Source organism: Lissotriton helveticus, chromosome 8 (assembly GCF_964261635.1).
Source record: "Lissotriton helveticus chromosome 8, aLisHel1.1, whole genome shotgun sequence".
Taxonomy (NCBI): Eukaryota; Metazoa; Chordata; class Amphibia; order Caudata; family Salamandridae; genus Lissotriton; species Lissotriton helveticus.
In genome coordinates this window covers 1,140,119,901-1,140,142,539 of record NC_136069.1, presented here as the reverse complement: position 1 = coordinate 1,140,142,539, position 22,639 = coordinate 1,140,119,901, and the positions used below count along the sequence as shown (strand labels likewise).

At 46.2% G+C, this 22,639-nt stretch overlaps 1 protein-coding gene across 2 annotated transcripts in view; it reads right to left on the bottom strand.

Moving 5' to 3' along the window:
- EIF5B (eukaryotic translation initiation factor 5B) overlaps positions 1-22,639 on the bottom strand; it is a 499,902-nt gene that overhangs the window by 258,051 nt on the left and 219,212 nt on the right. For both annotated transcript variants that reach the window (XM_078658012.1, XM_078658013.1), the window contains exon 10: positions 15,338-15,630. In XM_078658012.1, the coding sequence (XP_078514138.1) occupies positions 15,338-15,630 (293 nt within the window). The remainder of the gene's footprint in view (positions 1-15,337; positions 15,631-22,639) is intronic.

The following is a 22,639-nucleotide window of genomic DNA, read 5'->3' as shown; positions in this document are numbered from 1 at the left end:
CTCGTACGGGGACAGACCTGATCTGGAATGTGCGACCATGCGCATATAAAACAAAGCGACTGGCAGAGCTATTAACCAGTCCACACCTTTGTCTTTACAGACTTTTGCAATACGGATTTTCAGAGTCTGATTATGTCTCTCTACGAGAGCGGCTGCTTCAGGATGGCGTACACAATGGAACTTCCACTGGTACCCTAACAACAGGGAAACGTGCTTCATTAACTCTGAGGAGAATGGCTGACCGTTATCAGAATATACGACTCTAGGGAGTCCGTATCTAGGGAAAAATTCACGAACCAACTGCTTGGCAGTGGTCGCGGCTGTGTAATCTGGGACTGGATATGCTTCTGTCCACCTGGACAAAGCGCATACAATTACAAGGACATACTTGAAACCTCGACATCGCTCCATTTGAATATAATCCATCTGGAGGACCTCAAAAGGGTGGTCAGGGGGCTGGAAACCACCTTGTTCCACCGGGACACTTTTACCTGGATTAAACTGACAACATATCATACAGGTGCGGACTTTCTGCTTGGCTGCAGCTCGTAAATGCTTGTTGAACCAAATGTTCTGGATACTGTCTAACATAGCTTTTTCTCCTAAATGTGCTGGACTATGTGCGGTATTGATAATGACTTGAACCATAGAATCGGGGAGAAACCATGTGGCTCTACCCTTCGTTAACCATCCTTGATCTGTCTGGACCCCTCCTTGTTCAGACCACTTCTTGATTTCTTCGGGAGTAGCATGTAACTGGATATCTATGACATCTTGCGTAGGGTCCTTAACTGTCATGCATATAATCGGATCCGGAGTATGTGTCATGTTAACTGGAATGTCTGGAGTCTGTGCTGTAAGCTTGGCTGTGCGGTCTGCTAAATCATTACCTTGGGAAATAATGTCAGTAACTTTCGTATGTGCTTTGCATTTCATGATAGCAATAGACGTCGGTAAATGTATGGCATCTAACAGGGCTTGAATAAGGAGACCATGCTGAATCTTGGTTCCATGAGAAGTCATGAAACCTCTCTCCTGCCAGAGCACTCCGAAGTCGTGTACAACTCCGAATGCGTAACGTGAATCTGTGTAAACATTAACTTTCAGGTTCTTGGCGTGTATGCAGGCTTGTGTCAGAGCGACTAGCTCTGCTGCTTGAGCGGACAGGGTATCAATACGGTGTGTTTCAATAACTTCGGTGTCAGTAGTCACTGCATACGCGGCGACTAGTTCTCCTGTACTAGTTCTCATACATGAACCATCCACATAAAGTGTCAGGTCAGGATCTGGTAACGGAATGTCTGTCAGGTCTTGTCTTGGCTTTGTCGTAATGTTAACTACTTCCACACAATCATGTGGGTCTGGATTTGAATTAACTGATGGTAACAGTGTAGCAGGATTCAGGACGTTGCAGCGTCTAATTTCTATGTGTGGCTGGAACAGTGTCAATTCATAACCTGTTAAACGTGCAATTGTCAAGTGCTGAGTTTGTGTTCGGTTTAAAAGAACTTCTACTGAATGTGGGACTTGTACAATCAGGGAATGTCCTAAAACTATGGAATCACTTTGTCTGATAGCTAGTGCTGTGGCTGCAACTGACTTGAGGCACGCAGGCAACGCCTGGGCGACTGGATCTAATGTGCTCGAAAAATAAGCACAGGGCTTGTATTGTCCTGCTTGATCTTGTGTAAGAACAGATAATGCTGTACCTTCGCGTTCAGTAACGAAAAGTGTAAAAGGCTTACTGTAGTTCGGTGTAGCTAGAACTGGAGCTTGACATAGGGCTTTCTTTAACTCGTTGAAACTAAGTGTATGTTCAGATGTCCAAGGGAGGACAGTCGATACGGCTGCCTCCTGTGTCGTTAACTGTATCAGTGGCTTGGCTAGAAATGCATACTGGGGAATCCATTGTCTACAATAAGAAGTAAGGCCGATAAAAGCACGTACCTCCTTCTGGGTTCTGGGCTGGGGAAGACTCGCTATTAACTGGATACGGTCTGGTGTCAACTGCCTACCCCTCTTGGACAGCAAGTGTCCTAAGTATACCACTTGCTGGACACAGAATTGAAGCTTCGAAGGTGACACCTTGTGCCCCATCTCGGCTAGAAAATACAGAACTGTAAGTGATGCTCGCTCACAGGCACATTCAGAACGGGCTGTGATCAGTAGATCATCGACATACTGGAGCAGGGCAGTGTCAGTTGGCATGTGAATATTGTCTAGTTGTCTCTTGAGTGCTTGACTGTAAATACTAGGACTTTCTGTGAAACCTTGAGGAGCGCGTGTAAACATATAGCTCCTTCCATTTAAACAAAATCCGAAAAGAAACTGGCTGTCTGGATGAATTGGAACACTGAAAAATGCATTCTTGAGGTCGATAACAGTGAAAAACATGGCTTCGGAATCAATGGCTGTTAACAGGGAAGAAATATCTGGGACAACTGGGTACTGAGGAATAATACATTTATTAAGCTCTCGTAAATCAATCACTAATCGATATACTGGGGGTGCATTTGGATCAGTACGTTTCATGACTGGAATGATCGGAGAATTACATACATTGGAGTCAGTTTCTACAACTACTCCTTGAGCCATGAGCTCGTCAATAATTTTGGATAAGGCTGCTACAGCCTCAGGTGGCAATCTGTACTGTCTGATTCGGGGTAACACTACACCTGGTTTGAGAGTCACACGATAGGGTGTGATTTGCATGTAACCTACATCAGTTGGACCTTGCGCCCATAAATGCTGTGGAACATTAAACAATCTCGAATCAAAATCTCGTAATACATAGTGACCCTTAAAGTCACGTAGGAACAGACGTATTCCCTCTGGGGAACAGCAAATAACTGCACCTAATTCTTTCAGTGTCTTAATGCCTAATAGATTTTCTGGACATGACTTAGTAAGTAACAGATCAGTAGTACGGGACAATGGACCTACTTCTAGAGTGACTGGCTTTGATATCTCATTAACTATTGGCTTTCCTGAAAATCCAAGGGAAACATTTCTTGAGCCTGAGAGCGGAGCCCCTGGAACTTCGGCATGACTAATTGTGGTCCTACTTGCCCCTGTATCGATCAAAAACTTTCTGTCTTTCCCTAATACTTGACTGTGAACATAGGGACCTTCTTGATCTACAGGTATCTCGATGAGAGGCAAACCTACCTCCCTCTCTAGGCTGTTTCATGAATATGGCTGGTACTCTGGATACTCTGTCTGAGCATACTGGTACATCTGCGATGTAACGTGCTGTGTTGCAGCAATAGGCTGCGGTGCGGGAACTGTCTGTTGTGCATTCTGTGGCTGAGGAATCTGTGAAACTTGTTCTTGTCTCGGCGGACGTGGTCTTTCTTTAGTCTTACCAGTAGCTATATTATGTTTCAGAACTGCACACTCGTTTATAAAATGACCTGGCTGTTTACAATAATTGCAGTTCCCTCTAACGGGAGCTGCAGGATGACTGGCTTGATTCGGACCCCTCTTCTGACTGTCTTGAGGAACAGATTGTGCAACTAGCACTTTCATTTTTGTGTCTTTCATACGTTTTCTCTCGTGTTCTTGCTCTTCTCTGATTCTATTCTGGTGATACTGGAGCATCTGGAGCATCTGGGACGGGGTATTCGCTTGCCAGGTGCTTTCGACTTTCAAAACTCGATTTTTAATTTGCGGACTTGAATTCTCGACTAATTTGGTGACGAAAAGATGAGGGTATGACTCACTACTTGTCTTGAGACCACTATTAATACTAAAACATTTTTCAAATCTAGAATAAAAATCACTAATATCTTCATCTTGTTTCTGTTTACAGGCTGAGATTGCATCCCAGTCTTCTTTCCTAGTTGTCAATAATCTGGGTAAAACTTGAATCAGTAATTCTGGTAATTCTTTACATTTATCTCCAAGACCGGTACCTGGTACTCGTGCCTTGTCTTCAGCTTCTAGAGCTGCCCAATCGATCTTTTTCTCTCCCACCTCCCATTCTTTTTCCTTTAACTTTTCATACACCCCTGCGGGTAACAGGACCTTTAACATTTTAATAATATCTGGGTAAGTGTATTCTCCCATACGGAGCATGTCTTTTAATTCTCTATGGAACCCTGCTGGATCTTTGTCATGACAGGGAATTAATTTCTTCATTTCAAGAAGTTCCATCTTCGATATTGGAGTGTATACAAACACTCGTTGCATTACGCCACCCGCCCCTTGGACTGGGTGGACTTCTCGTAACGGATTCTGTCTGTCTATGTAGAATGGTTTACTTTCTGGGGGTGAGACATGAACAAAATGCGGGTTCAGGAACGTTCTATACTTGTGGCGCTGTTCTAGAATGACACTAATTAAATCAGTGTAGACTTATTTCATTTCCACAGGCCCCCGAAGAAGAGCTCCATTGAGCTCGAAATGCATTGGGCACAGACAGAAAGAAATGTTAAAAGTCTAAAGAATTGACATTTATTTTTTGAAATGTGATGATATAAACATTTGTGTTGATCAAATAATGGAGTTTTGTTGTTAAACTCATGTAAATGGTTGAGAGAAAATATTTGCTTATTAATGCAAAAATATAAGTTTTTTTGAAACAAAGTTGAGACTGGTTTAAGAGTTTATATGTACAGCGGTTTCCGCTAAAAAGCAACAGTGCGCCAAGGTTAAGTGTTGTACACACTTAAGATAAGGTTGTACTAATTAAATCAGTACCTAGACCTCTCCATCTATACTGGAGTAACTCGTTCAGGATATCGTGCAACGGACCTGGATCAGAATGTTGACCCTCATACAGAGTAATGAGGTGCTGAATCATATACATACCCACCAATCGTTGCTCGGCTGGGGGCAGTTTCAGAAACATTTGTGCCACTATTTCGTCTGGAAAAGTGGTAGAATCAGTAATCCATCGGACTGCTGATCGGGCTAGTTCTTGTTCATGCATAGTACTTAATTCACTGTAACCGACTCGTGATTTCAGAATGTGATCGGTAGCTTGAAATACTTGTTCTAGAGAACCTTGTTCTGGTGCTAGATGAAAAATAGACTTGGGTTCTAGACGTAAATGGCGATCTGGAAATCTGGATTTTCCTACATACGCTATTCTGGCGGGATTCTCGTTCTCTTCCTCTTCAGGATCGGAGATACTTTCTTTCTCGCTTACTTGTGCTGCTTTACGCTGGTCGTGTAACCTTATTATTTCTTTACGAATTTTCTTGTACATACTCTCCATAGCACCGACGGTCTTGTGCTTACCCTCGGCTATATTATCACTCCACCTTGTCAGGATTCTCATTTCGGCGGGATCTTTAGACGGGTAATCTTGTTCTCTTATTAGACAATTGATCAGGAACTTTAATATCATGAGCTGGATCTCGGCTTTCCTTTGAGACATAATCTCGCCAATACTTTCTGGATCATCCCCTGTACGGATGAAACGATATATTCTGTCTAGATCTTCTTTCATATTCGGTAAGGTGACTAGATACTCGGTCACTCTCCTTACACGTAAGGAATATAAAACCATAGTATATTCGGCTGGGACTGGATCATAGACACATTCGTTAAGGGCTTGCCTGATTTCTGTGACAGACTTATTACTTTTAGGAGTACGCTGTGATGCTTGAGCATGTAATTCGAGTGCTGATAAACGCTTGTGTGGCGGCGGGGTTTGAGGAGTAGCTCCTCCTGCGGCCCCTAAACTGGAGTCGTCTACTGAGGCTCTACGTCCTGGCAGAGTGGGAAATGGAACTGTAGGCTGGACCGGGGGTACCGTAACCGGTACTCCGGTGTCTGGAGGAACATGAATTACCTGGTTTACAGGGACTGGCGGAGCGCGAACAGGATTGGCATATTCGGGGACTGTGTCGTCCAAATAGGACGAAATAAAAATATCAGCTGCGGTCGGTTTGTGACGTAGCTTGGTCGGAACTAATGGTGGCGGGAAATTACTGGGTGCCTCTGGGGTCGCTTTTGGCAAACCTTCGGCAAGAAGAGGATACATACCCTTAATAAGGGCATGCCTCTGTCTGTCTGACTGTTCGGCTTTGACTTGTTCACCTATCTCGATTAATTCTCTTTCTTGGGCTCGTTCCTGGGATTCTCTACTTAATTCTGACTTTCGGACTTCTTTTTCCGTTCTTTTATGCGCTTCTTTACGCCATAACTCGATGGCATCTTTCTGTGACTGTCTGGCTTTCTTTTTCCATAATGCTTCTTCTACTCGCATGATACATTCGGCATCCCATGTACCCGATACGGGCCATCTATACTTTTCTTCTAACTGTTTGGTATACTCTACCCATAAATCTAGATACAATATGGCGCTTATGCCATGTTTCTGATACATAAAGTGACCTGGACTGTCCCTAGGCGGGACAGGAACTGCTTCCTCTAATAAACCTTTTCTAGTTTTTAACTGACGTAACTTGGAAAATATGGGCATGACTGAACTGTAATCTGGACACAATACAATACACAATAAAAACACGAAATCACATCGCACTCATACCACAACAGTAAAATACATGAAGAACATTATAAATAACAGTTCGAACAGAATATTACCTGGAATACTGAGAACAGAAATAGAACAGATTTTCTCGAGAACGGAACAGACTAGAGTTACTGGATGCACTGCTGTAACAGTACGGAACATACCGGTCCCATAAAAAGGACGCATCAGGACCCGTATCCACCTAGGTGAACACTTCGTTTGTGAGTCTGGGCACCACCAACCCACGGACCAGGAGTCAATTTAGATTGGTCCTGTCTAGATACTACCCCAGCAATGGTACTCACCGGGCAGCACGGAACGGAAGGCCTCGGACTGGACTGGACGACGGACGACGAACTTCGGACTTCGGACTTCAGTTACAGGTGGGCCTCCGGATACCTCGGACCTTGGACTCTCGGCTTGGGCTCTGGTCGGGACTCGCCGCGTTCCTCCACCGTCTCGTTCGGATGCTGGACCGCCTCCTCCGTCTCCTCCGTGGGCCTGAGGGATACTTGAGCAGAAATATCTGCCACTGCGCAGAAGAGTTCCGTCACGACTGCAGAGAGTCAGGGGGTCGGCGTGGCTTCACCGACGCGTGGGGAAAGGGCAAGTCCCTGTTCGGGCGCCATTATGTGGTAAATAAATAAATAATACCCTATTTTTGACTAGACTTATAGCATAACAGATAGCTCAATAAATAAGAGTCAAGATTCGAGGTAGTAGGAGTTTCTGCAGGTTTATTACAGCATAAGGACAGGATCAGGACAACCTGCATAGGAACAGAATGACAGGGCCCAGCAGGACAACTGGGGCCCAACAGGGGAAAAGAGGCCCAGCAGCTGCTGGGGCTAGGTCTGGGATGAGCGCGCTAACATTCAATAACAAAACACAGGCATATATACATAGCGCGAACACATAGCATTACATTGCAGTAGGCGTAACAGTGGGTGGAGCAGAAGGCGTGACGCGTAGCAGTCGCGAAAGATAACAGTAAAAAGAGGTGTAACTGGGCGTATACATAGACATGTGGTGCAAACGTAACAGAATATGTCATGAATGGGCGGAAACTTTGGAGGGGGCTACCTAAGGAGCCGGGACCTCTAACCTAATGGTGCGCGAAAACTAGCAATGACGTGTTACTAGGAGAAGCTGGGGGCTACGAACTCTGTGCTAGGAGCAGAGACTAGAGTCTGGAGGGTCGGAGCGACATGTACCTAAACCCTATCTGGTATCTGATGTTTAGGGAACATGTTGATATAAACTAGAAGTCATGAGGGGAAAAGCTAACTTGACTCTAAGACTGGACCATGCATTATTCTACATGAAGTGCGTGATGAAGTATACTAAATGACCATTAATACAGTATTTCTCTAACGTGGAGACGAGAAGGCTAGACAATGACGGAAACTATTGATGCAGTTCAGTAGCTTAGGAATGCAGAGGAGGAGGACCGAACTGATAGCTGGAACTATAACATACTTTTGGCAGACTCAGAGGCAGAGCCAAGCTGCACCGGGCACTGCGAGGCAGGAAGTAAGTGAAGGGTCGAGGATACAGGTGGGGGCTGTATCGCTCCTCAGCGAGGCTTTCAGGAGACAGGAGCTGAATCTGTGGTCCGGGCCCTTTTGAGGCCTGGAAACGGGGACTTTATAATGGAATAACGTGCACACTGGGAAACGTGGCAACATTACTTTACATAGGCCTGATATTCGTAGTATTCACGAGGACTGGAAAATGACATACCAGAGGTGGACACAACTGGAATTGCGTCATTAATCAGACATGGGGAATAACATATGCATATTGGTCATGCACACATAACATATGATGGATGAGGCGTAGGGACACAGAACATGGCAAAATTTACTTTTCCACAGCTCTTCCATGGGTTTGGTGTAACCATAAGCATCCTCCGATCTTTCTCAATTGTATGCACCACAGGGTCTATCGACAAAGGTAGGCTCGATCTCCAACTTGGAAGGTCATGTTCCTGCCGGCGCTGGAATTGACGTTGGCCGATGCCTATCCAGCTCCGTATCGAAGTTGGGTAGACGGTATCATTGGAATGGGCTTTGGGGAAGGTCGAGGTCTTGCGACTGCAGCGGACCCAGGATCGGATCCAAGGGGCTCGACTGGAGCAGAGGGCAAATCCGCCGGTCAAAATCTAGTGGGAGCACCTGTTGAACCCTTGGGGCCAAAGGCGCTTTTGAGAGCTCAGCTGCCCAAATATGAGGTGCATTGCTTCATAACACTCTTAACTGGGCTGCCGTCGCGCCTGTTTTGGGAAGCTCTGGGGGTAGTGGAGTGAACCCAGACTCCGGCCACTTGGCTGACATGTGGGAGCTAGGCCTAGATCTGTGATGTCGTACTTTGCGCCTCATCCAAAGACTTGGAACAGCACGAAGACGTCGAAGAGCACTTCAACTTTTTTATGCAACTTACCCAACTGCTTCTAGCGCAATGATGAGCACTAGGGAACAGCTGCAGGCACCAGAGGCAAACCAGATAGAGGTCTGTCACAGACATCTGCCTGACAGGAACCCCAGGGTTTAAAGCCCATAGGTGTTTTATTTTTTTTAGGGGATATCGTCAAAACTTCAAAAACAAAAATGACTGTGGTAGCTCTCTGCCGATCTGCGCTGATGGCGCAGAAGGAAAATAACTCATGTGAGCGCACTTGGGTGGCACCCTATACAGGCGCCATGTATGTCACTTTTCGGCACAGACAACACCGACAAGCTGATCAAAGCCACCGACCAGCATGCAGAGATGCTGCTCAAGATTTTCCATTTCAAGTCTAACACCTGGGAAAATTGTAAGTTAAAGATTCTGCAGCTAGAAGTCTCCTGCTCAAGAGCCAGTGCTTTGGAATGGAGCACCAGCTTCACACTATTTTCCATATGGGTTGTGCTACATGTGCTTTTTCACAAAATTATGAAAAAAGGTTTTAAGGGACAATAAGATCTTAACACAAAGAGGGCATGCAACTGCAATACAAGCTCGTTTCCAGCCAAATGTGCCCATGCAGACTAACATACACAGACATGACAACAAGAAAGATAACTCATTCATAAGAGCATAAACGGACTCTGAACAATAAAAGCGGACACTGAGCTGATAATGATAACACAGCTGGTTTTAAATGTGTCAATCTGTAACATGCATCTCAAAATGCAAATAATAGATAACTGATTCTGTAAAAGAAAGTTGCTGTACTTGTTCCCAACACCACTTACTTTCCAGCGATAGGAAAGGAGAAACAGAGTACACAAGATAAAAAAACCTATTCAGAACAGTAACGTAGGAGTTACTTACCTTCGGTAACTATGTATCTGGTAGAGACGATTCTAGACGCAGATTCCTTCACGTAGAATTATCCCCAGGCGCGAGACTGGATCCGGAAACTTTTTGCCACAGCATCCCTGCGCGCCAGGGGCGGGGCGGGGCGGGGCGGCATCACCCGACTCCGCCCAGGCGTCGTCTGCGCACGTGACGTCAGCGAGGTCACATAGGCCTCACCCAGCGCGCCTACGTCAGTTTTCTTCAGAAAACTTTTCCGCACCACAACGCGGAACCACCAGACAAAAAACTGTGGGAGCATGGGAACAGTGTGCGAAAGAGTATATAAAAAAGAAAAAAACACCTTAAGGCACACTGCAACACTGCAGTGTCCAAGGGCAGGGACAGAAGGAAGAACAGAGTAAGCCCAGAGCGGCCACCCTGCCAGTACATAGACAGCCACCCTCCCCTCTCCCTTGGAGACAAGGAACCTGCGTAAAAGGACATGACACATGTAGCAGGCCTACAACCCTCACCCCGAAACAAGGACAAAGAGACAGTCCCAACAGGAACAACCCACCTCCAAGCTACCCCAGCATAGAGGGCAACCATCCCCCAAGAAAAGGTGTGAGGCACGACCAGAGGACCCCGACTCAGAGGGTAGCAGAGGTGCCAGGACCCCTAGCAGCAAGAGGAGGGGAAGGGATGTGGCAGAGGTGGTCCAGCGACCCATGCGGTGGCGCCCAAAAAGGCCCAAAACCAACTCAACCCCGCCGTCACTGAGGAGGGGATGGGGGGGGGGGGGGGGCCGGGGGGGGGAGGAGGAGAATAAGGCGGAGGAGGAGGCTGAGGAGGACGGAGTGCTGCCAGGAACCTCTGGATAGCGGAGTCAGCCGGGGCATGGAACAACAGGCTGCCATCAAACGGAAGGTCAATGAGCTGCTCCCGAATATTTTCAGGGAACACGCTGTCCCTAAGCCAAGCATGGCGGCGGAGGGCAACTAAGGAAGCCATGGCCCTGCCCAGCAACTCCGAGATGTCTAGAGGAGAGCGGAGAATAAACGCTGCTAGCTCGCGGCCATCCAAAGCATAATGCCGTAAGTCCACCTGAACAGTCTCCTGGGAATCTGCAAAGCCCAGAGACTCAGCTGAGTCCCACAAACAAGAGGAGGCCCTAGCCAATACACACAAGGTGTTAAGGGCCCTCAAGGCAGCACTGGTCGAGGCGAACATGTTGCGCCCCCAAGAGTCCAGCAAGCTGGCCTCCCGGGACGGCGGAGTCAACAGCGGTGGCAGGGAGGGAAATGCGGTCCGCAAACGTTTACTGGCAGCAGAGAGGTGGAGGGAAAGGCACGCCGGGTCACGCGGCGCCGGGAGGTGTCAGTGGAGAAGGTGTTGAGGCACCGGATCCCCCGAGGCGGGACGCCTCCAAGCCCCCGTCAGGGAAGAAAGGAGCGAACCCTCAAAGAGAAGCAAGATCTCCTTCCCACAAGAGCCCTGGTGGAGAACCTCCAAGAGATGGTCCACCGGAAAATGTGCAATCGGGTCACCCATGCGTAGAATGTCCACAGCCGCCCCAGCACCGGGAAATGGTGGATAGGAGGTAGACACGTGGGGCCGCATCACCAGCTCACAGTCCATGCCCCCGGCAGGCCGAACACCAGCCCCCGGGGACAAACTGTGACACTTACCTACCGGGGAGCGACTCTCTTGCGACATCGGAAAAGGACGAGGACGATGACCACGGCCGTATCTGAAGCCGTCTGCAGAGGCTGATCGAGGGGAGAAGTCGACCTGGAGAGACCCGCCAAGAGTAGTTCCATTCGGCGCTCCCGCCGCGACTTCAGCTTCACCTGTTGGCATGCCTCACAATCAGTGGTGCCGTGATCCTCCCCTAAACACCACATACAAATGAGGTGAGGGTCCGTTGCCGACATAAGACGCCCACACGACATGCAAGGCCCGAAGGCATTCGCACACTGTTCCACCAAGAGAAAAGACAATGGTGAAGAAAAAAAGGGTCCAAAACAGGCCCGTAGCAAGACCGGATCCGCGTTGCACGCGGAAAAGGAAAAAACTGACGTAGGAGTGCCGGGGTGAGGCTTATGTGACCTCGCTGACGTCACATGCGCGGGCCACGCCTGGGCGGAGTCGCGTGATGTCGCCCCACCCCCGGCGCGTAGGAATGCTGTGGCAAAAAGTTTCCAGATCCAGTCTCACGCATGGGGATAATTCTAAGTGAAGGAATCTGCGGCTAGTAGTCTCTATCAGATATTTACTACAGGCATACAATAGTTAAGCAATGTACTGTCATTATTTTTTGTCTAGATTATTGATATAACAGTTTTCAATCTGAGCCACTGTAAAAGTACGCTTGCTATTTGGTTGAAGCCCAATACCTGTTTGTTTCTGCAATATGTTTTACTTGTGAAAAGAGGGCTATATAACTTCCACAAGTTGCTCTGATGAGTAGTTGTTCTAAAACAAAGATAGGTAAAATAAGGATTTAACACCACGTTTTTACACTTGTGGCCTTACCTAGTATTACACTGAAAGCTTTCGAGGTTTGATTACAACGGAAATGCTGAGCCACACTTTTGTGTGAACTGCATCACTGTAAGTTGTATGCTGCATAGCTGCACTGATCATTTTCATTTCCTATTAACAAATGGTTAGAGGTTACCTGACCTCTATGGAATGGCAATTGTTTTACAAGTTTGTATATATTCTTAGGGACTTTATATGTTTCAATGAGATGCCACTTGCTGAATATTTTAACATTATGAAAGAGATGAAAAAAGGAGTGATGTAAATGAATGATGCATGGTAAGCGAATAAGATGGACAATCTTGAAAACAAAGCAAGTAATCATAGAGACAAGCTGGTAATTAAATTTGAGAAATCTTTTCTATGTTTATTTTAGTACTTTTTTCTGATTTCAGTTTACACTGTGGGCGATGACAGAAGCTAAGGCTGCTGAAGGATGTACGATTGGGATTTATGTAAGGACTCCTCTAACTTCATATGCAGAAGGACACTAAGCTCTGTTATCGCAAGAGAAAAGTCAAAGACACACAATACTTGTATGCCAAAAGACTCACTTAGATGCAAGTGGCTACACTAAATGTGAAAACCGTAATACCCACAAATCGTTGCTTGTTGGGAAAGGTGATTAACACAAATTTGGTAGTTATATTCTTGCAGGATGCAAACATGCAACAAATCCAAAATGTCCCTCAGGAGATAGAAATATTAAAGAATCTTTTCTATGCCCCTTTGCTTCAACATGTTTGATTTCTGGGTCTCTGTCAGGCCACTACACTTACGGATGAGTAGAGTGCCCCTGAAGAGAACAAAAAGCACCACTGGTGTGGTAGTCGTACATTCCTGCAGCTGCAGAAGTTGTTCCTGGCCTAAAAGTATAAATGTAGCAACAAGGATCTGTGCAGGAAATGGAGAGCTGTGAGTAGCACTGTCTTTGACGAGAAAGGCAAGAAGTGGCTAACAAAGCCTCAGCCAATGAATGGTTTAAAGGCTCACACAACAGTGGTGCAATGGGATTCGCTGCCTCCTGGAGCAACACTGAAGACGGGCGTGGCCTGGAAAGGAAACACCCAAGGTGTACTGTTTCCCTGAAGATGGCAAGTGTTGTTTACTGAATAACAAAGGCAAGATGTCAACTGCGAACGACCTTTTGGGGGATGAGGAGTTCCAGAGGTGCCCTTGCCTTACCTACTTCTACTGTTCACACCTAGACAGTCCATAGTATATGCCTGAGAAAATATGTGGAGCAGAAGAGAAGGTAGGGCTTTTTGTGCCTCAAGAAACTGCCCCAAAATCTATAGTTTGTCTTATTTACCAGTATTTCCATGTGAATGCTTGCATCTGAGATCCCTGCTCCATCATTTGCCCCATTGTGCTTCGATCTATGGTGCCTAGCAGCTGCTGACTTTTGCTATGATCCTAATGAACGAGGTTGGCTTAGTATATGGCCCGGTGCTTTTTTCCTTTGGAATAGTTTTACATTCCAAAATCTCCTACAAGCTGGAGACGAGACAGACTATTTCATCAGGGTTTACATCCAACCTTACACAGAAATTGTCCCAAGTACCTAAACAACCTCATAAACTTCCACAAACCTACCAGGTACCTCTGCTCAACCGCACTGCTGTTTATTTATTTATAAAGTTTTGCGCCTTACAATTTGAGGCAATTAAATTACTTCCCACCCTATTCCCCTATAAACCCACATCCCACTTTCGCAAACACCCCGCATATGCAGAGCCAGGTTCTGAAGTTGTGCCTTCTCCTGCCTCGCTCTTAAAGCATGGATCACCAACTGACCGAGCACAATACAAACCTCCTCTCAGTACTTAAATCCCGCAAGAAACTGAAGACCTGGCTCTTCACTTAGCCCCGATCCTGGCTTGGCCCATAGATCTCCTGCTTCAGCGCCATGGTTACCCTCGAGTGCAAGTTGTGCTCTATGCAAATACACATAAAATAACATACCAGTGGACTCTAAGCTACCATGTGCATACATGCCAATACACTCAATTCAGGCAGAAGACTCCCAATTTTTTAAGTAAAAAATTGCCTTATTTTGGCAGTCTCCCACCTGAAATTGCCTCTGCTTAAATAGAAGTCAATGAGGAAAATACATTCTGGCGATAATTTTTTACATTTATAAGCCCTTTCCTCTTATGCTTATTGTGAGAATTAACATATTCAGATTTTTAGTCACAACCTGTATGACTTAGGAGAGGACTCTTACATCTTGGGCGCTGTAGCTCCTAGCTATTAAACAACAGAACCCAGCTTAAGTAAGTGATTTAGTGATCAACAAGCTTGCTGCAATTAAAAACCCAATGTATATGCAAATGAACCCTTATACATATACGTTGGAATCCTACACCCAGGGAGAGGTCAACTTTGTAACTTTGTAAGCAAAAGGATGGCTGGTCTCTGACCCTTTTTTTAACGGTTTGCTTATGGTAACGAGCATAAGAATGCTCCTAAAAGTGCAATGTTTGGAACGTCAAAAAAAGACTGTGTATTTTGGAGACGAAGATGATCATTGTGCATTTCTCCCAAACATGTGGATAAGCAGAGCCATTCGGCAATTAGTGTATACTGTAGAAATGTAATTCAGAGAAACTGCACAATTTTTGTAAAACCTTGAACTCTGATTGTAGTTACATGGCAAGATAACGGCAAAACATTAAAAAAACACACACACACAACTAAGTTTACAGTCTTCTTCGGATAGCAGCTAAGTGAAGGGAATGGCACATTGAGGATGTAGACTAGTTAAGGTGCACCTGGCAAGAATTATGATTTCTCAGGACCCGGACTGTGTAACAAAAGCAAGAGGTTGAGGAAGGTTAAGAGAGACATTACCAAAAACCGAAAACAGATCTGTGCTCACTGTACAAGCAATAATGTTAGCTAAGAGCGAGCAACAGACACCAGTGCACAGTGAAACCAAACTTCTCATTGAGTAACTATTCTATAAGCAGTAACTGGAAGCAAAAATATGTGTCTAAGGTCAGAAACAATAGATGGGCTTGTTACCTCAATTCTTTGTTTTGCCTTGTCATATGCACGCTCTTCCTTTGTGCGATCGTCTTCTGAATCAGATTCAGACTCAGACGTAAAATCTTTGCTGGCCTTTTTGACAGTGGCTTTCTTTCCATCCACGTGAGTCTCTCCTTCCTTATCCGATGCCTTTTCATCATCTTCATCTTCACTGCCATCACTCTCATCATCTTCCTCATCGTCTTCACTCTCTCCATCCTCGTCTTCCTCCTCTTCTTCCTCCTCTTCAGCATTATTCTCCTTCACTTCAATGTGAACTTTTTTGCTTTCTGTGGGAAGATAATGTCATAGAAAAAAACAAAATCAGAGAAAGTGCTCAGATCACTTTAGAAGAGTTAAGTCAGTTGTACAGAGCAAAGCACATCATTTACTACAGTTCCTCCATCCACTAGTGAAATTGTTAACTGCATCCCAGAAGGGTAGATTTCTGTTTGACGAAGATCATGATTCACTTAGGTACATTTTTTTTATTTTTTATTATTCTTTTTATTTCAAAAACAACAAGTCTGTTACAATCACAACTGCAACATAATGTCTTCTCACTTTTCTTGGTTACATTTTGACATTCTGGCAACCAGGTAGTTCCCCTTTTGCAAGATGATTCAAGCGTACTAGCTAAAGTCCTAGCAAATAGACTATCAGGGGTCTATTCTTTTGTTAGTGTGGAGTGGAAATACATTTCTGCAGTGCTGCCTCAGCTGGGCTTTGGCCCAAACTTCTGCTCCTGGGTTTGGCTACTCTATGAGGCGCCGCAGGCCAGGCTGCGGGTAAAATGGTTACAACTCCTGTGTCTTCGAGTTACGAAGGGGCACAAGACAAGGATGTCCGCTATCTCCTATGATTTTTGCCATAGCCCTGGAGCCCTTAGCAGCCTGGGTCCATGGAGACCCGTTAATCCAGGGCATCACAGTGGAGGAGAATTGGGAGGAGAAGATATCTCTCTATGCAGATGATATCTTGTTATATGTGACAGAATCCAGCTTCTCGATACTGAGAATTCTACATATTTCTGGCATTTTGGGGATCTACGCCGTCTGGCTGCCAAATCAAATGGGACAAGTCCCTCATCTTCCCACTTTCCTCCGATAACATGCTCGTGCCACTCCAGTGTCCAGCCCCAATGGGAAAGGATGGGTTCACCTATCTAGGGATCTACATAACTAGGGACATGAAAACATTCTTGGCCGCAACCAATTACCCCAGATCGACCGCTATCAGCCCACACAAACCATTGGAGCACACTACCCCTCTCACTAATGGGATGGGCAGCCCTTTTTAAAATGATGACCTTCCCACGCATTCTCTACATACCTTTCAGAATACCAGACTCCTCCTTCTGTAGGATTATTAGCTTTCTGAGATCCCTGCTATTGGAGGGGGGGAGATCTCACTGGGGAAACTGCAGTGTGGTGTCCATGTCGGTGGTCTGGCGATTCCCAACTTGCATGCTTATTATTGGGACTCTCAACTGGTGGTGCTGAATGACTGGGTATTTGGGGATCGGTCTCAACCACCATATAAGGTGGACCGTTTAGTCATGGGAAGCAGGGGATACCTAGGACTTTTATATGGCAAAGCCAGGAGGGACACGCTCCCACCCCACACAAGGGCGGTACTGCAGGCATGGAAAGCTTCCAACAAATGTCTGGGATGGGACAATAGACTGACTGCAGAGACCCCTCCCTGGGACAGCGACAGATGGGGGAGGGGGGTTAAAAAGCTGTGCACCCACACACATTGGCACAATATAGGGAAAGAAAAACTAGGTGATGTCTGGAGAGCGGACACCCTAGTGACATTCTAGTTGCTGCAATCAGAATATGAGCAGGTGCAGGTGGAGATTTTAGGGAATCGGCAGATGCAGCCTGCCCTGAAACGCCATCTACCGGAAGGGGAGCTCATCCCAGACTACTCCACCATGAAGGATCGATTGATACTAGACCCGATGCCCCTCGAGGCAGTCTCCCTAAAATATAGGAAGATAATAAACAACATGCTGGACTGTCTAGCCTCACTTAGAGAGGAATGGGTAGTCGATCTGGGTCCCCTTGAGGACGAGGTGTGCATCGGGGTGTTGCAGTGCCCCAGAGAAATTGCTATACGAGCACGGTTCCACCTGGTGCAGCTTCGTATATTGCATAGATCCTACCTCTCTAGGTCAAGGGCGTTCAAAATGGCCCACAGCGACTCAGCTGAATGCCTCAGAGGTTGTGGAAACGTGGGCACGTTCTACCACACACTTTGGACTTGTCCGCTGATCCAAACCTTCTGGGCAGGAATAATAGAAACAATGAGGGAAGTAACAAGCTAACCTGTCCGGCTTGAGGTCAGATGGCTGCTGCTGGATGTGTTGGTGGGAGAGAAAGAGCCCAGCCACATACTTACTAGGAAAAACATGGCGGCAGGGGTGGCAAAGTGCAACTTAGCCAGACTATGTAAATTGTAAATTGATACTTGTATAGCGCACTACTCACCCGCAAGGGTCTCAAGGCGCTTGTACGAATACCGCTGTGGAACCCATCCTGGCTTTCCCTGTGAGGTGTCCACTCCTGGGCACCCCCAAGGTGGAGGCCAGGCATCCTTAGCGTTGTGGGGGCCGTTGTGGAGATTAAGCAAGCTATTGCCCAGAGTTTCAGAGTGGGACTCCATGATTGGAATAGGCACCGAGGCGAGAATTATCAGGTCCGTGGAATTTTGAGCCCAAGACCCGCCGAGGCGGGGAATTGAACCCTGGTCCCAGGCTAGACCTCTGCATCAGGGTCTGCCGCTCTAACCATTGAGCCACACTTTGAGGTGCAGGCAGGTACCCAATGATTAGGGAATGGGAAGAGGACCTGGACTGGTGCCAACTCGCGAAACACACAACATACCGCGCCTGAGGCTGCCCCCGTAAATTGGAAAAGATCTGGGATCCACGGAAACACCACAGGGGCTTCAACCGCTAGGCTAAGGAGTGAAATGGGGGGGGGGTGTCTACCATATAAAAGCCTGGGCGGAGGGATCGAGACACTCCCTAATTGGGCAGGGTATGCTACCTGGGAACAGACCTGGGTCAAGTGTTTGCATTGTTGTGGAGAAGGCGCCCTCTTAGTGGCCTTTGAATGTATATAGCTTTGCCTTTAATAGATTTGTACTCTTAACCAACTGCTTAATAAAAAGATGTTTTTAAAAAAAAATGGTATTATGTTTTTTTCCTGTTCTGTGGCTTTATTTTGTTGTTTGTTACTGTTAAACACTTTACAATAAGTTCCTTTGAGCAAGCCTTGCTTCCCGAAGCCGTAGCTACCCTGGGTTGAGCTTAAGGTTGTTCCATCGACCCCGACTTGACAAAAGACTAATGTGTATTCCACAGTATGTGTATTCCACAGTAAGGCTGCACAGCCACACCATATAAAACACCCAAATCCTCACTCTAAGGAGTAACAGAATAGAAGAACTGCTATAGAACAGATTAAGGATGATTATGGTAAAGTGTCCACTCAGCAAGCAGCAATCCTTGAGCAGTTCCATCCGGGACTATTAAAATGAACCTTAAACAAAGAGAGGGACAAGGTGGGCTGTATAACAGGGTCCAGCATACATACTCAAAATACTGAAGAACAAGAGAGAGTACGCAGTTCCCCAGTGAGGGGGTGGATGAACCAATGTGAGTGGAGGCACAAAGGAGGGGAATCCTCTTTGTCGGAACTAGAGTCCTCACACACCCAGCAAACAAGCTTCATCATATGGACTTGCTCCTCGTCGGATCGGCGGTGCAATACCAGACGGGCATCCATAAAGGGGCTCTTTAGCGGAGATCTTCTGTTCCAGCCGTATGGTGCTGTGGGAGTGAGGGCCCTAGGTGTGAGTGTAGATGTGAATGAGTGGTGTGTTAAAAAAGGGTGGATAGTCCACAAGGACATTTTTATGAAGTGGTAATCCACCTTGCTAAAAAATGGAAAGAGAAGCTGCTCGCTGGCTCAATGGTCCAGGGGAGCAATGCTCTACTCTATGCTTGTGGTTGACATGTTTCATGCTGTATGTTCAGGATGATACAGTGCATTTCATCAGGACCTAGTAACTATCTACACTGGTGGCAAGGTTCCTGCCTCCCACTAGTATTCCGTGCGACCACGTAGTCCTGCCACATCTAGTAATTACTAGACAGGGATGACACAAAAAGACATAAAGGTAAGGTAAGTGGGGGTAACCAACCAGCCCCTCAGTATGAGGCTCATCAACCCAGAGCATATGCGCTAAAGCTCTGTGCTCATGGAAACATGTGATTGAAGAAAAAGAGGGAGGGTGGTTTGGGAATTTAAAAACACTACTAATGACTTAGAGACAACGCAGTAAAGAATGTAAAGGGTGCAAGAAATTGGAAGATGCCTCACCCACTAGGTGGAAGCGCAGGCTTCTACGGTCTTCTCAGCAGTGAGCACCTCAATTCTGGGTGCCCTGTGTGGGGGGATAAAAACAACATTGCATGGATAAAGGGCCAAAAGTGTCCTTTGCAACAACGAGTGGGGCCATGTGTGACCCACCTCGGGAGGTGGAAAGATGATTGCTCACCCCCACTATTGTACAGCGAGAGAGGAGCCCTCCACAGTCTCAAGATTAGCCAGCATATTAGGTGCGGGGTTGAATGGATAAAGTGGGAGCGTGGGGCACCCAGGCAACACAGGGCTAGACAGCCCCGCTGAGTGCTCCGTGGACCCCGACATCCTCACCAGTCCAAATCCCGCCACCATCAGCTCGATTAGTCCGTAAAGGCTGATGGCACCCGGTGGTGGTACTAATCAATTAAATTCATCCAAGGTGAGGCCAACCAGTGTGTGGGCAGCACCTCAGTACGGAAAACAACTGCAATCATTCCTGCAACAGTCATACATCCGCCCAAGACACTCACCGGTCATTAGTAGGACGTCCGCAGTTCACCTACCCCAGCGCAGGTCCAGAGAAGCCGGAGCGGGTTGGGGACGGCTTGGCGGCCTATAAATAAGGCTCGGTAACCAAGAAATCCCTGGTCAGGAGGTGCAGCTCAAGCGTGGCTCTACGTCGGTCACATGGAGCGCAGTGTGCATGTATGGACAGTGAAGGGTGGCAGCCCCGAATGCAAGTCGGCCATCTTGGAGTGTACCAAGGAAGCCTAGCTTGATAGCGGATTAGCAGTAAATCGTATTGGCATGCCAGTGTAAGAGGGCGGGCGCAGTCCCCACTGCGGAATATTGACCAAACAAGGCTCACAAATGATTATACATTCAAAACCACAAAAATGTAAAAGTGGTCATGGATCTTGCAAACAGGCTTGAATATTTACAAGAAAACCCACTAGCGTTTTTGAAGTATTAAAAAGGCACTTAAGGAGACAATAGATGTAAGTGCATCGCACTGCTATCTAGGTGGAAACAATAAGGTAAAGTGCTGCATTGCAAAAGGGAACAATGAGGACGACTAGCAATGTTATCGGAAACTTCTCATTAGTATCAAGAAATGCTGGTATGTAAAATCGAAGACATGAGTGGAGCCGAAGGCATCTCTTACTTATTGGCCAGAGCAGCCCAAGGTATGCTATCCTTCAGGCCGCAGGTATCGGTTCCCAGGCGGTGCACCTATCTCTGCTCAATTCTGAAGAGTGCTTGTTGCGTGATACTGGGATGTGACTCAAGAACCATCCATTTCAAGGTATCTGCATTGTGGTTGTGGTCTCTACAGTGTGTGTATAGCTTAGTAGTTGTCTTCATGCAGCTCACGTTACTTTTGTATTCAGTGATTCGTAGCTTGATCTGTCTCATCGTCATCCCCATGTACTTTTTGTCGCAGGGACATGTTAGGAGGTATATACATCTGGCTGTATTACAGTTAGTGTGTCGCTTGAGTTGCCATGTAAAGGTCTCTGACAGTTGGATCGCCTTGAAAACATTTGCCTGATAGCAGACTGAGCAACCCCCGCAGGGATAATGTCCAGTAACGGGGGGTAGGTCCCATAGCGTCCTTTGGGCCTGGTTCCTTGCTTCTAGGTCTGGTATGCACCAAGGTATCCTTCAGGTTAGATGTGCGTTTAAATGCGAACCTGGGACGTGAGAGAGTTAAAACCTCTGAGTTCACTATACCCCAATGTTTGTTGATTTTTTTCTTTATGAAAGAAGAATTCTGAGTGAATGATGTGACACAGGTGAGCACTTCAGTGGGTTCCCTTTCTGTCACCTGGAGTAAAACCTCTCTTGGGTTATTCATAGCCCTCTTGTATGAGTGCCTAATCTGTTGTAGTGGATAGCCTCTTTCCCTTAAGTTATGCTGTAGGTGTTGGGCCTCCGTTTTGTAATCAGACAGGGTGGTACAATTCTCTTAATGCGGAGAAAGAAAACTAGTTACTTACCTGTAACTTCAGTTATTCAGTATTGGTATCTTTCATAGATTCACATGCTTAGAATCATCCCTGCCGACGAGGTGGGAGTCTCGCGGTCCAATAAAACATATACATTGCAGTCATAATAACATTATACAATAGGCTAATATGGACAGCCAAGTCCCTCCATTAGCCTATCTTGGTTCTTTTGCAAAAAGAACCAAACTTGGAACACAGCCAATCAGGCTGCAGCACCCTCTTAGAACCTTCCACAGAGAGGCAAACCCTCAGATTTTCGTAGCACAAGGGACAGTAAGTATGCCATAATGATAAGGTAAGCATCTCCGGGGAGGAGGGTGGGTCGCATGTGAATCTATGAAAGATCAAAAGAAAGATAAGTTTGAGCACTGCTATCCTTAAATGTCTGTGTGATATAGTTCACTGTGCTCCAGGGTTAACTCCCCACTCAGGAGTGTAATGTCCATACAAATGAAGCAAGACTCTATTCGGCTTGTCTCCGTGGGCACAGGTATGGGCCGGGACTCATACTTGTGCCCACGGAGACAAGCCGAATAGAATCTATGAAAGATACCAATACTGGATAACTGTAGTTACAGGTAAGTAACTCATTTTCTTATCCAGTATTGGGGTATCTTTTATAGATTCACATGCTTAGAATCAGAATAGCTAGCAGTAAACAATACTTAAATGTATAGTGGATGGTGGGTATCATAAGAAAATAAAATAAATACCATGCACATCCAATACAATAATGTAGATACATTTCAACACAAATAAAGGGCAATTCATAAACGTATGCATCAAATAAGTATATGCAATAATGAACATGTCAATAATAAATCTAGTATCCTCTTACTATAGAGGCTTAACTTATTTTAAAAAGTTTCGTAACATTGCTTGACCAACTGCTGACTCAGCCTCTGTTGCCA